Source organism: Neophocaena asiaeorientalis, unplaced genomic scaffold, assembly GCF_003031525.2.
Source record: "Neophocaena asiaeorientalis asiaeorientalis breed wild unplaced genomic scaffold, Neophocaena_asiaeorientalis_V1.1 scaffold91, whole genome shotgun sequence".
NCBI lineage: Eukaryota > Metazoa > Chordata > Mammalia > Artiodactyla > Phocoenidae > Neophocaena > Neophocaena asiaeorientalis.
In genome coordinates, this window is record NW_020173198.1 from 206683 (window position 1) to 224856 (window position 18174).

General features: G+C 38.7%; 1 protein-coding gene across 2 annotated transcripts in view; it reads right to left on the reverse strand.

Moving 5' to 3' along the window:
- Window positions 1-18174, reverse strand: part of TPST1 (tyrosylprotein sulfotransferase 1) — a 110649-nt gene that overhangs the window by 66551 nt on the left and 25924 nt on the right. For both annotated transcript variants that reach the window (XM_024744483.1, XM_024744484.1), the window contains one exon: window positions 12189-13134. In XM_024744483.1, coding sequence (XP_024600251.1) covers window positions 12189-13033 — 845 coding nt within the window. In that variant the 5' untranslated portion in view covers window positions 13034-13134. The remainder of the gene's footprint in view (window positions 1-12188; window positions 13135-18174) is intronic.

Consider the following 18174-nt stretch of genomic DNA (forward strand, 5'->3'; position numbering starts at 1 on the left):
GAAGTAAGTCAGAAAGAGAAAAACAAATATCGTATATTAATGCATGCATGTGGAACCTAGAAAAATGGTACAGATGAACCGGTTTGCAGGGCAGAAGTTGAGACACAAATGTAGAGAAGAAATATATGGACACCAACGGGGGAAAGCCGTTGGGGGGTGGGGATGGTGGTATGATGAATTGGGCGATTGGGATTGACATGTATACACCGATGTGCATAAAAATGATGACTAATAAGAACCTGCTGTATAAAAAAATAAAATTTAATTTAAAAATTTAAAAAATAAAAGAATATCTAGGTCATCAAAAATACCGAAAGTCTGAGAAACTGTCATAGCTAGGAGAAACCTAAGGAGATATGATGACTCAATGTCATATGGAATCCTGGAGGGATCCTGGAACAGAAAAAGAATATTAGGCAACATTGCTAATTTTACTATTTAACAATTTCCATGACTTCCCTTGTGGCGCAGTGGTTAAGAATCCGCCTGCCATTGCAGGGCACACAGGTTCAAGCCCTGGTCCGTGAAGATTCCACATGCCACAGAGCAACTAAGCCTGTGTGCCACAACTACTAAGCCTGCGTTCTAGGGCCCGTGAGCCACAACTACTGAAGCCCTCGAAGCCCTCACGCCTAGAGCCTGTGCTCCGCAACAAGAGAAGCCACCGCAATGAGAAGCCCGCACACCACAACGAAGAGTAGCCCCCGTTCGCTGCAACCAGAGAAAAGCCCATGTGCAACAATGAAGACCCAGTGCAGCCAAAAATAAATTTAAAAAGTAATATTGTTAAAAATTTTTCCATATTTGAATATATTAATTTGGGTTTCTGATTTGTTACATGAATTTTATGAACAATTATATCTCAAGACCACTTGTATTTCACAGTTTATCATGTTCAAAAATCAATGTCATATAAAGATTAAGATAAAACAAAACAAAAAAAATCGTAAGGGAAAAGACTGATAAATGCAACAACTTGAAAATCTATATTCATCAAAACAGATTATAAAGAAAGTTAAAAGACAAGCTACTGAGAGAAGCAATCTGTAATATATCTATCAGATAAAGGATATCAAAAAGAAAAAGACAAACCTTACCCATCAGAAATATGGGCAAAAGTCATGAACAGGCCTTTCACAAAAGAGAACTATATATAGCCAATGAAAATATACGGTGCTCAAATTCATTAACAGAGAATTACAAATTGAAATTACCATTTACTCTTACCCAGTTAGAAAAATTAACAAGCCAGGCTGTACTATACAGTTAAACTAAATAAGAAGGTTTTAAAAAAAAAAGCCAGGCTGGTGAGGTTATGGATTCCTGGGGATTTTTATATTGATAGTAGCAGTGTAAGCTACTGCAAACTCTTTGGAAAACAACTTGGCATTACCTAGTGAAGGTGAATATGCATATCCTCCATGACCCAGCAATCCTATGCTTAAGTGTGTATCTTGGAGAAACTCTTGAGGAGGACACCTTAAAAAATGTATATAGCTCGAAACCGAAAATGACCCAAATGTTCATCAACAGTATAAATGTATAAATAATTATATTTATTATTATATCATAGTATTGTGGCAATAAAAACAAATTGAAAATAGCTATACACCTCAAAAATATAAATCTCAAGATAATGTTAAGTAAAAAAAAAAAAAATGGACAGAAGAAAACACAGACTATGATCTCATTTATGTAAAGTTCACAAATAGGCTAACTAAACAAACAAAAATGGGAAAAACATGACAAAAATAATGACAGACCAGGTATCATCATCAGGTAGTTTCAAATATTGCTACTGTAAGGCTGAAATTCCCAAACTGCCATGTCAGTTTCCCTAGTAGAGCTGTTAAAATCAGGTGCCCATTTTGTTTCATTAGTTAAACAAACATTCATGAGTTAAGACTATCTCTACCGTAAACAAGCTTATGGAGAATGTGTGATAACAAAAGCTTATGGCGCACTTGGTACCTTGCTAGGTACCGTGCCAGGTGTTTTGCACTCTTTTTTTTTTTTGACAGAGCATAAGCATTTAATAATAAAATATATATATACTATAAGTACCATTTATGCCAGGTGCTGTGCTAAAGGCTTTATAGTAATTTAAATTTAATCCTTACAACAACTCTATGAAGTAAATAAATACTATGACCTCCATCCTCAGTGGGTACTGTCGATATTATTATTATCCTGATAATAATAATAATAAAGATAATAGGTAACATTATTTTTTTTTTTGGCCACACCGTGCAGCTTCAAAGCACAGAGTGAAAGCACACAGTCCTAACCAATGGACTGCCAGGGAATTCCCAACAGGTATTTTTGATCACCTACTAATGCCAGGCACTGGGCTAAGGCTTTATAGTCAACCTAATTTAATCCTGAGGACAGCCCGACAAAGTAGGTATCATCCCTAATGGATATTACTTCCATCCCCATTTCCAGGATAAGAAAACTAAGGGGGAGGATGAGGAAACTAAGCATAAGCAAAATCAAGTAACTCACCCAAGGTCATATAACTAATAAAGAATAGAGCTAGGATTTGAAACTTTGCCTGACTCTTATCTGTCTGCCTGTGTTTAGCCACTTTCACCCTCATTATTTTATTTAATATTCATAAGCCCTATAAAGTAAATGTAACATAGAGGTTAAGAGCACAGGTTCTGAAGATGGAAAGACGTGAGCCCATATCCTCGCTCTACTATGTTCCAACTGTGGAACCGAGGACAAGTTCCTCAACCTCTTGGAGAGGGACAGGCCCTTCATCTATAAAATGGAGGGTTTTTTAAAAATAAATTTATTTATTTATTTTTGGCTGCGTTGGGTCTTCGTTGCTGCGTGCGGGCTTTCTCTTGCTGCGGCGAGGGTGGGCTACTCTTTGTTGCGGTGCACGGGCCTCTCATTGCGGTGGCTTCTCTTGTTGTGGAGCACGGGCTCTCGGTGTGCAGGCTTCAGTAGTTGTGGCACTCAGGCTCAGTAATTGTGGTTCGTGGGCTCTAGAGTGCAGGCTCAGAGTTGTGGCGCACAGAATAAGCTGCTCCGTGGCACGCGGGATCTTCCCAGACCAGGGCTCAAACCTGTGTCCCCTGCATTGGCAGGAGGATTCTTAACCACTGCACCACCAAGGAAGTCCCAAACTGGAGGTTTTTAAAGTATCTGTGTGTAAGTGTGAAAGGGTAAATATGAAAACTGAGATAAGGCATGCAAAGAACTTACAACACAGTGTCTGGCACACAACAAATATTCAATAAATATTAGATGATAACATCATGGTCATCATCACCATCTTCTCCATTTTCTTGATTAAAAAAATGAAGATACAGAGAGGGACAGTAGTTTACCCGATGTTACAAAACCAGTTGGTGTCAGTAAAAGAATTTTAAACATAGGTCTAATCAGCTTCAAAGTCTGAACCCTTTTCCACTTGCCAAGACACCTCATGAAGGCAAAGGAAGCACATCCTAGACAAAGGGAGATCTCAAGGAGCTCTTCCTTAGGAAAGGGAGACCTAAGCTGAATGCTTAAAATACAACTTGACTTGGTCAGATGAAGTGAGAGAAAGGTACTGCAGACAGAGGGAGCAATACATCCAAAGGAGCTGATACAATGAACAGTGTGGACTATTTGAGTAGATACAATTATTTCAGTGTGGCTAGAGCCCAGAGAGTAAGAGGCAAAAAAGTTAGAGTCTACATATGAAGCAAACATAAGATGCAGCATGATTCTGAGCAAGGGTTCTTAAAGTGAAATCTCCAGACAAGGAGCATCACCACCTAGGAACCTGCTACGAATGCAAATTATTGGGGCTACACCAGGTCTGAATCAGAAACTCTGGGTCTTTTAAAAGGTCCTTCAGGTGACCCTAATGTATGGCTGATGTTTGAGAAGATGATTTTGATCAATGATGGAATGAATGTAATGGTGTTTTTCAAAAATAATGAAATCATCCTTTATTAGATAACTCAGAAGAGGGAGAGGACCATAGTGTCTGGATAGAAACTAGCTATAATACCTATGATGTGCTTGGTTTTTCTTTGATAGCAGTTAATCAATTTTACAGGTTATTCTACTTACAGATCAAATTTGCCCTATGTTTCACCTTAGAAAAACACTCCCAAACAGGCTAACATTTTAAATCTTAAAAAAATTTTTTTTCTTTGTTTCATACCTTCTAAGTTTCATACCCTGAAAGGTCAAACTTAGGTCTATTAAAACTAAGTGCTTAGGGCTTCCCTGGTGGTGCACTGCTTGAATCCACCTTTCAATGCAGGGAACACGGGTTCGAGCCCTGGTCCGGGAAGATCCCACATGCCATGGAGCAACTAAGCCCGAGTGCCACAACTACTGAGTCTGCGCTCTAGAGCCGGCGAGCCACAACTACTGAAGCCCGTGCCTAGAGCCCGTGCTCCACAACAAAAGAAGCCACCGCAATGAGAAGCCCACACACCACGACGAAGAGTAGCCCCCACTTGCCACAACTAGAGAAAGCCCACGTGCAGCAACAAAGACCCAACTCAGCCATACATACATACATACATAAATACATAAATAAGTAAAACAAAAAAACTAAGTGTTTGTAGGGACTTCCCTGGTGGCTCAGTGGATAAGACTCCGTGTTCCCAATGCAGGGGGCCCGGGTTTGATCCCTGGTCAGGGAACTAGATCCCACATGCTGTAACTAAGAGCCCGCATGCTGCTACTAAGAGCCTGTATGCCGCAACTAAAAGATCCCGCATGCCAAAACTGAAGATCCCACAAGCCGCAACTAAAGATCCCACGTGCTACAATGAAGATCCTGCGTGCAACTAAGACCTGATGTAGCCAAATAAGTAAATAAATAAATACTTAAAACAAAAACAAAAAAACCCTAAGTGTCTGTAGAAACCATTATGATCCCAACCTCTTAAAAACTTACAATTTTTATAAATTTAAGAGGATGTTATAATCAACTTTTTCTTTTGAAAACAAAATAGAAGTGTTGTAATTCCATGAGTTTTACTTCAGTTTTGCTAAATCCAAGCAAAATTAAATGTTGCCACAAACCAGAGCCACACCACCTCTAAGTACTTTAGATACCAAGGTTCCTTATGAGATTTCATTTGAAAAGAGTGTCCCACAGATAAGACAAGTTTGAAACAACTGGTCTACAGGATAAAAGTTAAGATCTTTAGCATAAAACATAAGGCCCTCCAAAGCCTGGTCCCTCTCAGCACTCTCAAGCCTAGGAATGAACTCTCTTGCAACACCAAACTGCCTATAATTCCTCAAAAAATACCACAGTGTTTCTCATCTTTGTGAATTTGTCCCTGTTGCAGCTTCCAAATGATTACTGCCTGGTTTTATTTTACTTTATGTTTAAACAATTATATTAGACTATGGGAAACAAATGTGACATTCTGGGCCCAGGTGGGACTGAGCTTGGATGACTTCCACTATAGAGTGGGAGGGCAGGGCCTACAGTTCAGGCATAACAGGTCCCAGCTGTTCTCTAGGTCCTTCTGTGCCCCTAGGTTGAGCCATGAGTCAGGCCACAAGAAGCTCTCTATTCCACCTCTTCTCTTTGGGCACTGTAGGACTAGAGTTAGACACAGACCGATCCTAGGAGTAATATCTCCTGATGGTTCATTTGGCTAAGGAAGAAAGAGATGTTTTAAGCAGTCAAGGAAGAACTACCACACTCCAACCATGGGTCACCCAAGGAGCACAATATCCTGTAAGTCAAAATGGTCTTCCCTTTATCTGGAAGCTTGCCCCCCAGGGGGCATCTCGCAATGTCTGGAAACATTCTGGGTTGCCACAACTTGGCAGGGGTGGGGAGGGTTGCTACTGGTATCTACTGAGTAGGAGCCAGGGATGCTGCTAATTAAACATCCCACAACGTACAGGATGGTCCCCCACAACAAAGAATTATCTGGCCCAAAATGTCAATACTGCCAAGGTTGAGAAACACTGCTTTATTTCTCAATTTGACACCACATCACCCAGGAAGGCCTTCCTGAACAGCCCAGACTGGGTTAGGTACCTCTTGTTGGTTTCCCATAGTACTTCACACTGTATCATTCAGCAATCTGTGTCTTCTGTTAGATCATGGGTACCTTTAGGGCAGACTTCTGTACTCTGTCTGGCACATAGTAAGTACTCAGTGAAGTAACAGAGACTGCTATCTGCCTACCCCAAAAAACAACCTATTCTTCTCAGTAAAAGAAACATCAACTCTCAGTTGGGCACATGGTCACTACATTCCTCAGCCTTTTATTTATGGCCATAAGACTAAGTTATGGCCAGGGCAACACACGGAGAAGGGCTACCTGGAAGCTTCTTGAAACAATTCTTAAAAAATACTTAAGGCTCCTTCTTATATGCCCACCCTACCCCTACCCTGCTGCCTAGGACACAGATAATATGACTGGAGCTCCAACTTGGACCTTGGGGGCAATGAGCTTCCAAACCGGTCTTGGTCTGCCTTCTTTTACATAACAGCCACTATTTTATTTAAAACCACTGTTATCTTGGATCTCTATCTTTTGCAAAGACACCTTAATCTAAATGATTTAATACTCAACTTCTATTTTTTGCCATCGATTGCCATGTTCTTCAAGAAAAGTGAGAGTTGTGCTTTATATTAATTTATGTTCTTGCTCTTCTCATTCTTCACTGACATATTTTTAAATACAATTTTCCTCTACTGTTTTCCTTTTACAACCTGTTTTGCTGTCAATTGTATTCCTGGTTTATTCAATTACCCTTTTCCAGCTAAGTGTTCTCAGCTACTTAGCTCTTCAATTTGACTTGTAAAAGCAGCACAGCCATTTCCACAATCCCAAAGCGTTCCTCTTAGATGGTATTTGATTAACAGCTAAATTTATAAAGATAGGTTTACCGCCTTCACAAAGGATCAGTAATCCAAAGTAAACAGCCTTGCTCTATGATAATTTTATGGGGAAAAGTGTAATATTTATAAAACTCCTCTGGGATATTTTAATCTGAGTTCACAGAGCTCAGCCAATCCTGATTTGCATGCTATTAATCTTACAAACTATAGAAGTGATCCTAATTTGCATGAATATAGCTTTCTCTTAACTTGCTCATAATATTCTTTTTTTTTTTTTTTGGCGGTACCGCAGGCCTCTCACTGTTGTGGCCTCTCCCGTTGCGGAGCACAGGCTCCGGCCGCGCAGGCTCAGGGGCCGTGGCTCACGGGCCCAGCTGCTCTGCGGCATGTGGGATCTTCCCGGACTGGGGCACGAACCTGTGTCCCCTGCATCGGCAGGCGGACTCTCAACCACTGTGCCACCAGGGAAGCCCACTCATAATATTCTTGTTATCCTTACATTTCAGAAATTTTTCAAGTAGACATTTTGTTATCTTTCTCTGGTAATCCTGTAAAATATAAAAATTTTTAATTTCCAAACTAAGTTCCATTTTGGAAACTAAAAAAAAAATTAATATTCTAAATTTACTAAATAACTATTCTACTTCCTCAAAAGTATCTCCATTTCCAAAAACTTTTCTGCATTATTTTCACCTATTTAATGTGTTTTTTGCTCTGGATCGGATTTCTAAGTTTTTTCTCTGCTTTACACTTATTAGAAGCTTCAGAGTGTCATTTATTGTATTCTAATTTGTTCTCTTATATTTACCACTATTATTACGTTTTTCATTCTAACCTATTTGTGCATAAGTTGTACACCCTTTTTCTGCTCTAGGAGTAGATAACTCTTCTCTGAATTGTAGTTGTGATTCTTGTACTTATTCCTTTTAAGGGTTACCATTATATTATTTTGTTTTTCTGGCTTTGCTCTTTTGACTACTAAACTTATTTACTGATCATAAGTTACCTTTTTATTTCACTCACTCTTGAGTATACATATGGTTGGTGGCTTTTTTTTGTTGTTACTGTTATTGATGATTTTTATTTGTTCCAGGTAATTCTATAGTATCTTAATGAGTTTAAGAGCAAAAACAACTCCGTGCACTCTAGTAACTTCCTGAATGCTTCCATATGGAGATGACTAAAATTCCACAAAAATTCCACAATCTGCAGGAAGAGGTCTACATGAATAGTCTCAAACTTTACTTCTATTTCCTACTCAAAATACAAACTTCTATTTCCTACTCCAAACGCAAAATACAAATATCAAACAGATCAGGCCTCAGCAGTAGATACCATTTACTGATCAGCAAAACCCTCCTCCAATTCAATCACTTGGAGAATTCTGCCGGAATGCACCTATTTGCATAAAATATTTTCCTTAGAATGTGCCCCCCCACCTTTCTATACAAACATTTCTTGAAAGATAAAGGCAAAAAGACATGTAGAAATACCTCAATTTTTTCCTACTCTCTATTAGTTTAGAAGAAATAGATCAGCGAGTTCTATACATATTGTTTTTTGGAGCTATCATATTCAAGACTATATGATTCAGTTTAATATGAAGTTGAATAGTATGGTTGAATAATTTATTAGAATGTAGGATTCAAACATAAAAGTTATAATGCCAGTCACTGGAGAAACTAGAACTACTACTGGAGTTGAACGACTACCTTAAAATATCAAGGATGACTAGTATATCTAAAATCCTAGGGACTTCCCTGGCGGTCCAGTGGTTAAGACCCTGTGCTTCCAATGCAAGGGGTGTGGGTTCGATTCCTGGTCGGGGAACTGAGATCCCCTATGCTGCAGAGCGTAGCCAAAAAAAATTAATAAGTAAAAAAATAAAATAGAATAAAATCCTACAGTTTTACCTAAATGCAGAACTAAAGCTAAATTATCAGCCAGTCAAAGCAATCTGTTTTCATCCCTTCTCCACTCATTATTTTGCTTTTATTTTCAATTTTGAAAAGTTTAGCTTATATACACTAATCTCTAATGAAGACTCCCTGGACCACGCCAGAACGAAAGTATGCTTTCTTCTATCAAACTCTTTCATAGACGACCCTTATACATGCTAGCACGTGACTACCCTACACCTCCTACTCTTCTGTAACTGGAACTGATCAGGGAAGCAAGAGATGAAATGAAAATAACTGAAAATTCCTAAGCAAAGCAAAAGAAAGCTTAACCTTCATAGTTAACAAGATAAGGCAGGTAGAACCATGAAGGCCCTTCTTATTGCTGTCGTCAACAATTTCTGCATCCTGAGCCATCTGGTGATATCTTCAAGGCTGCCTAAATATTTTCAGTATTTTTGTACTAAATAATACTAAAATAAGTATTAAAATACTTACTTTAAACAATTTTCCCAGAATAAAAATATTTATAGGAAGGCAAAAGCACACAGGATGATTGACTCTGGCCTATGAATTCCTTATGGTCATGACTCTCAACTAACATGTAATATTTACAACCTGGTACTTACTAATGGAGTAAGTCTGTATGTTTTTACCTTATCTCCCAATTAGCTCTTTTTAAGAGCAGGGACTCAGTCTTAAAAGAGGCAGTACAGTTTAGATTAGACCTGCTTCAACCACAGTAGCTCTGCTCTTATCTATTTTATACTGTAATGCTGGGTAAGTCTTTGTTTCAAAAAGGAGTTTAAATGTTATTATTTTGCTTGTAAGTTTAAAAACTACTTGCATCCCACTAAAATTAAAAGGACTGACAATACCAAGTGTTGGAAAAGATGTGAAGCAACTAGAACACATTCATGTATAGTATGGTCACACATGAATGGTACAGCCATACATGAATGATACAGACACCCTGGAAAAATGGAAGTATTTGTTAAAGATATATAGATACATAGATAGAGATATCTTACGAGCCATCAGTTCTACTCATTGTTATATACCCAAGAGAAATGAAAGCTTATGTCAACCAAAGGTTATGTACAAGAATATGCTTAGCAACTTTACCCATAATTCCCCCAAACTGGAAACATCAAATGTCCATCAATGGAACAATGGATCAATTGTGTTATATTTACATATTGGAATATCACGTAGGAATGAAAAAGAATGAACTACTGCTATGTATAATATTCTGGGTGAATCTAAATGTTAAATGAAAAAATCCAAGAACAAGATAATAAATAGACATGACTGCATTTATATGAAGTTCAAAAACAAGCAAGACTGTTTTTGAACTTTATATGCAACCTCATATCACCTCTAGTGAAAGAGATTGGAACAGGGTTACTTTGGGGTTTAGGAGGATACTGACTGGGAAGGAGCATAAAGGAGTCTCCTGAGTGCTGGTAATTTTTTTATATCTTTATATGGATGGTGAGAACACAAGTGTGTAGAGATGTAAACATTCATCAAATTGTACACTGAATATTTGTGATTTACTATATATGTTATACCCTAATTTTAAAAAACTCATATAGTGGCAAGAGTCGTGGAATAGGCATTGGAGGTTCTAGTCATGGTTCTGCCATATGTGATTCTTGACAAAGCATAAAACCTCACTGGGTCTGCATTCTATAGACTACATGCTAAGTAAGGTCTTTTCCCCCTCTAAAAGTCACTGATTCAAAATTCCTATGAATTTCCTTGGTCTGCATGTTTGCAAAATTATATTTTTTCTTTTTTCTTTTTTTTGGCCACGTTGTGCAGCATGCAGGTTCTTAGTTCCCCAACCAGGGATCAAACCTGTGCTCTCTGCAGTGGAAGTGCAGAGTCTTAACCACTGGACCACCAGGGAAGTCCCTGCAAAATTATCTTTTCCTGATTTCCTCAGAAATTTAACTTGAGCATCTCTTTAATCCCTACTTGGAGAGATGAGGGGCGTTAATAGGCTTATTTTATATTAATAGATGGAACTAGCATCAGAATTTCTGGGCCAACATACAAGCATACAAAGTAAAATGTTACCTAGGAATACAGGTGATTAGAAACTAGTGATGCTCTATTATTTGGAGAGAACAGTGAACTGTGATGACGTTAGCTAAAGCTGTAATTCTCTTTGAATCAATAAAAATAACCTGGAGCCACTGGAGTGATGATACCTAATAATTTATAATCAATAACTGAAAGCTTGTTGTAGAAAGGTAGTGTGGTGGTGGTGTTCTCATCCACCATTCAGGATGTAAGACAAGTTGCTCATAGTGAACTATGAGGAATCAAGTTGCTCATAGTGAACTATGAGGAATCAATATTTACTGTACAAGTTCTATACTTTGAAAAAAAAATCAAGAAGACATTCCTTGATAGGGGCAAGCAGGACATACAAGGGAAGTTCACTGCTTTTTCTTTTTTTTTTTTTTACAGGGGATATTACTTTTATAAATGGAAAGATAAAAAATAAAATTTAGTCATAGCCAACTTTTCTTCATGAGGAGATGCTACCTGAATTTAACAGTAGGTTTTATATCCTTATATCCTTATTCTAGGTATAAGTCATACACACAGGTTATCAGATCAAGTCAGGCCACCCTAGTCATCACTTCATGAGAAAGGAAGAAAAATACAATGGTTTTAGAAATATTTGATTCCAAGGAACTTCGTGTATGAATTATGGATTAAGCTTCCAAATTCCAGAGATCCTCTAAAATTTTGTAAAAATCAAGGGAAGATGTATCCATCAGATGACAAAAGAAGCACTACATGTAATAAAATGCCATGGGAAAAAGCACTAGCCCATTAAGACCAAAGCATAGATTCTAATTCTGGCCCTGCCATTTAAATTTGAGTAAATCATTTTGATCTTTCTGACTCAGATTTCCTACCTGTAAAATGAAGGGAATGAGTTAGATAATTTTAACCTTTATTTTTCTCTCACTAAAATGTCCTATATGCTGGAATTCACTACCAACATGGTAGATGCTTTTCCTCATATTGACCCTAATCTACACAAAAGTTAACTATCCTTATTAACAAAAATATCTAGAAATTAAATATCAGAAGCCACTAAAATTGAATGATGGACATTAAAGTCTGATGTGTTTTCCACTGCTATAAATTGGGTCTGCTTCCATCAAGTACATAAAGGACAATTCATAAATTTAAAAATGAATTAAGCAAATGAAAGGGTCTATAATGAACCGGCTAGAGAATTTTTTAAAAACTCACTGATGAAGCTCTATTCCAGAGAAGGTCTATAGTTTCCATACACATATATATATATTCCATATAGACACACCCACACACCCACACACACCCACACACACACACACACACACACACACACACACACACATTCTTTATTAGCTGAATATGGTCAAATAAAAAACATAACATCTACTCACTTTGACAGAGATACTCCCCCAGCTTTCCCAATCATCTCTTCATGGTGTAATACTGAGTGGTTCCAAGGAATTTGGAGGAACTTTAAGAGTGTTCTCATCCACCGTTCAGGATGTAAGACAAGTTGCTCATAGTGAACTAACATGCATTTTTTATAGCCAACCTCCATACACTGGTTATACATGGTCTCTATGGCACGATTCCACTTGGTCAAACAGTCCCTATAGCTGTTCAGGTCAAATCCAGCGATTGTAACTTTTCGAGAAATCATTGAATGTACTGATGCCCGGCCATCACGGACCATCAGGAGAAATTTGGCATTGGGGAATAACCTAGCAAGGTAAGTTAAGGATTTCAGGGCAAAAGGATCTTTATTACATAAATAAGGGGCTGGCTCCCCATGCTTAACAATGATTTCTAGTAAGAAGGCCTGCATGGCAGAATCCAGCACTTCATCGGTGACACCAGCCTCATCCAAGCGTATTTTCTCTTTACTGGACCGTGACCATATCTGCTTCAGAGCCAGGATTCGAGGAATGACCCTGGTTTCCTCTCCACAGCGAATATCAGGGTGTGCATCTAGCATGGCCCTCATGAGTGTGGTTCCACTCCGAGGCACACCTCCAATAAATATTAAAGGCATATCTTTGTGATAGGCAAAGGTTTTATTGGCTTTGATGTCCAGGCCAGTTCGCACAGTGGTCTTTGTGTTCTCCAATTTGAGGGGCTGGCTACGTTCTTCTATTCGGTGATGGCATTCCATGGCGTGTTGGCCCAAGTAAAATACAGTCACAGAACTAATCACCAGACATGCCAATAGTAAGTTCTGCTTCAGTTTTCCAACCATCTTGATGTGGTTATCTTGCTATTAAACAGATATTTTGCTACAAATGTTTTTCAGAAAACATTCAGGCCATGGAGATTCTACTTCAGAAAGATGATCAATATCTAATAGGAAAAGGAAAAAGTTATTTTACCATTACATTAAGATTGTTTACAAATTAATCATCAGTTATCACCATTGCATTTTAGCTAGAAAGAAGTTGAAGCAGTCTTAAATACACTGATACTCTTAGAATAAAAGTATATATAAATATAAGCAAAAATAAATCAATATTTCTAATCAGAAACAGCTTTTCTTAATGTAACAATTCTGAAGCTACAGACCTTGCACAGAATGGAAAAATAAATAAAATTATTTCTATAGTGAGTCAAGCAAATATTTAATATTCCCAAGTATGTTTGGAGTCTAACCCAAGGTTCATCTCTGATATTCAGAGTTGCTTCATCCCCAAGAAGCTTCATCCACATTCTACTATAAACAGAAATTACAGAAGAAATATACAACTTCCAAATTTTTAACACAGATTCAGTTTATTCATATCTTACAAATTATTTATTTAGGTACTACAGTCCAGATACTTGGGCTTGGCTGAGGATAAACTTTGAAAAGGACAGCAGTGCAGTGACCCCTGCTCTCAGGAAACAAAGTCTCATGGGCAGACAAATATACAATGATAATAAAGTGTGATCAGTGTCTTAGTAGAAATAAGCAAAGGAGACAATGGTAGTATAATGATAAGGCACACAGAAAGGAAGCTACCTCAGGAAGCTATAAAACCATATATAAAACAAGAGGAAGGAGTACGCTAAGCAATAGAAACTTGTGTGCAAAAGCACAATGGCATGACAGAACACAGCATAATTAGGTGACAAGAAGTAGTTCAGGAAAGCTGGTGTATAGGGTGCAAAGAAAACTGTGTGTGTCTGTGATCTAGCCTTATCTAGAATAGATAAGATTTGGGTACACAGAGCATTCTAAACCGAAGATACGCTATGACCAAAGACACAGACATGTAAAAGCAGGGGCATGTATGTAAAACATACGTACTATGTACATGTCAACTTACCCTGAATTTCAGAGGGCAAGTGTGATGTTTAGTTTTATCTGTCAACTTGGCTAGGCTATGGTGCCCAGTGTTTGGTCAAACACCAGTCAAAATGTTTCTGTGAAGGTATATTTTTTAGAAGTGATTAACAATTAAATCAACAGACTTTGAGTAGATTACCCTCCAAAATACAGGTGGACCTCATCCAACAATTGAAGTCCTTAAGAGAAAAGACAAGTTTCCTGAAGAAAAAGGGATTCTCCACAAGACTGCAACACAGAAACCCTGCCTGAGCTTCTAGCCTGCTGCCCTGAGGAATTGAGCCTCTAGGCTAACATCAACTCTTACCTGCTGGACTGCTGTATGGATTTTAGAAATACCAGTGCCATAATCACATGAGCCAATTCCTTAAAAACTCTCAGTCATACACACACACACACACACACACACACACACACACACATATGAATATCCTGACTGACAGTGAGTACACCTGGGGAAATGACTAACTACACCAGAAAAAGAATACATTCTGAGGGGCTGGATGTCTAGCTATGAACTAAGGAGAAGGTAGGCAATTCTTCTCCCCAAAAAAACAAGTTATAAAGAGGAATGAAACTGACAAAACCACCCTTTCAGTCCTCTGGAAATTGACCAAAGGAATACAGCAACCCAAGAAGCATTTATGTTTGAAAAACTGCTCAACGTTCAGTAAGAACAGTGAAAGCTGTGGTATTTGTGCCCAAGACTACTCCCACCCCCACCATCCACCCACTCAGCAGGTACAGAGGTTCTGCAGGGCAGGGCAAACTACAAGGCCTGGAGGCTTTGCTGCTGGAATCAGTGGGAGATCACTCAATTTGAACTGGAGCGTAGCACACATGCCCAACTGTGCTGCCAGTGTAAGTGATGCTCCAGGCGGCAGGTGAGCAAGGACGGTGAAGAGCTCTAGTAGGCTGAGGCTGTAGTCGTGATCAGCAAGCTCGTGGCCAACGCTGAGCTATATACAGGCAAAGAGGAGACATGAAAGGATCAAGTGGAAAGTAAACACCAGGGCAGATTTGAGAACAGCCTGAACTTTGAACATGTTCCTCTGCCCCACACGCAGATCCACTGGCAGAGGACAAGTCTTACTGCCTCAATATGTTTGAGCACAACCGCTGTCCACTAAGCTATGCAGACAGGGGGCAAACCACAAGAAAGCCATGCTTAATAATGAAAACAATTGTGTATGTGTGTGTATGTATCTGAGCAGCTACATCAGCATACATTTATATGAAGTGTTCACATCTGGCAAATTTACAGAGACAGAAAGCATGGGGTGGAAGCAGGAACTTATGGCAAACAGGCATGAGGGGACTTTTTCCAGTGATGAAAATGTTCTAAAACTGGACTGTTGTGATAGTTGCACAACTCTATAAAATCTACTAAAAATCACTGAATTGTACCCTTAAAATGAGTAAGTTTTATGGTATATGCTACACCTCAGTATAGCTGGTTTTTCTTTTTTTGAAGAATACACTCAAAGAAATATTTTTTGAGAGTCTCAGTAGGATACAACAGTCAAGATCTGGTTTTTGTTTACTCATGTATTCATTCCTTTAGCCACATATTTGAAGACCTATTATTGTGCCAGGCACTGTACTTTATTATAAAGCTGCAACAAAGAACCACAAAGTGAGAAGAGGTTGAGATTAGAAGATCAGCTTGATAAGAAAAGACTGCAAAGAAAAAAACATTAATTAAGATAATTGGTAGCAATATAGCATTGAAATATCTATGCAGAAAACTGTATCCATGATGTAGAAGGCACACTTAAGATGTTACACCAGTATTTAATTTAAAGGGGAGAAAGTGGGAAGGAAAGAAAACAATGGAGAGAAAAGAGAGTAATAGAGAAAATGGAGAATTAAGATTCAACCCTAGAAAAATAACATTTTGGTTAAAGAAACTAAAACTGTATCACAAGCACAAAGGGAAAAAATCCTTTTGGAAATAGAAAAAAAGACATTAGTCTATTCAAGTGAGGGCCTACCTTTCAAGCAAAACAATGACAATAAACCCAATCTGGAAACATCCTGGCAATTTCAAATATGGCAATTTCAAATTTCAAATATAGTTCAATTTCAAATGTGAAAGAAATAGTTCTTCAGGCTTCCAAACAGAAAAAGAAAATAAGGACCATACGACCAAAAAACAAGCTGGCATTAGATGTCTCTGCAACATTAAATGCTTATCCTCTGGTTTCCTTGTAAGATACCTTTCCTTATTTTTCAAATTTGCTATGATGAACATGTGTTACCTTTCTAAGTGAGAAAAGAAAAAACAATATTTAAAATATAATAGGGGGCTTCCCTGGTGGCTCAGTGGTTAAGAATCTGCCTGCCAATGCAGGGGACACGGGTTCGAGCCCTGGTCCAGGAAGATCCCACATGCCATGGAGCAACTAAGCCCATGTGCCACAACTACTGAGCCTGCGCTCTAGAGCCCGCAAGCCATGAATACTGAGCCCACGTGCCACGACTACTGAGCCCATGTGCCACAACTACTGAAGCCTGCGCGCCTAGAGCCCGTGCTCTGCAACAAGAGAAGCCACTGCAATGAGAAGCCCATGCACTGCAACGAAGAGTAGCCCCCACTCACAGCAACCAGAGAAAGCCCGCGCAGCAACAAAGACCCAAGGCAGCCAAAACTAAATAAATGTATTAAAAAATAATAATAATAGGAATAGCCTTTCTTAAAAATTGACAGGTAAAGATCTGAAGAATGAGCATGAACTAGGTAAAGAGTGAAGAGAAGAGCATTCTAAGCAAAAGTAAATGGATATGCAAAAGCCCTGCAATAGAAAGGCATTTTAAAGCTTTCAGGGACTTCCCTGGCAGTCCAGTGGTTAAGACTCTGTGCTTCCAATTCAGGGGGCACGAGTTCAATCCCTCGTTGGGAACTAAGATCCCACATGCCACATGGTGCGGGCAAAAAAAAAAAAAAAAAAGTTTTCAAAGAGCAGGCTAAGGCAGTAAGCAAGAGAGAAAGTGAGTGAGAGATGAAACTGGAAAAATGGGCAGGGGTCAGTTCATAAATCTTGTGGGTCAGGTTAGGGATATAAAATTTTATCATAGATGCAATCAGATGTGACTGATTTAAAGATCCTAAGCAGTGAGTTACTTAATCTTATTTAGGTTTATACAATCTCACTCTGGCCAAAACTATCTTGAAAAACAAAAATGTTGGAAGATTCACGATTTCAAAACTTAATACAAAGTGATAGTAATGAAGACAATGCAATACTGGCAGAAAAACAGGCATACAGATGAATGGAAGTCCAGAAATAAACTGTTACATTTATGGTCAACTGACTTTTGACAAGGGTGCCAAGATAACTGAGAGAGGAAAGAGCACTCTTTTCAACAAATGATGCTGGGACAACTGGACATCCACATGCAAAAGAATGAAGCTGAATACCTATTCACAAAAATTTACTCAAAATGAGCTAGAGACCTAAATGTAAGAGCTAAAACTATAAAATTCTTAGAAGAAAACAGAAGTGTAAATCTTTGTGGCTGTGCGTTAGGCCACAGTTTCATAGATACAACACCAAAAGTACAAGAGACAAGGAAAAAACAGATAAATTGGACTTCATCAAAATTTAAAATATTTGTGCTCCAAAGGACAATATCCTAAAAGTGAAAGACAAACCAAAGAATGGGAGAACATATATGTAAATCATATGTCCAATAAGGGACTTGTAACCAGAATATGTAAAGAACTTACAATTCAACAAGACAGACAAATAACCCAATAAAATACGGACAAAAACTCTAACTAGACACTTCCCCAAAGAAGATATACAATAGTTAATTAGCACATGAAAAGATGCTCAACAATGTTAATCTTCAGGAAAATGCAAATCAAAACCAAAATGAGGGGCTTCCCTGGTGGCGCAGTGGTTGAGAGTCCGCCTGCCGATGCAGGGGACACGGGTTCGTGCCCCAGTCCGGGAGGATCCCACATGCTGTGGAGGGGCTGGGCCCATGAGCTGTGGCCGCTGGGCCTGCGCGTCCAGGGCCTGTGCTCTACGACGGGAGGGGCCACAGCAGTG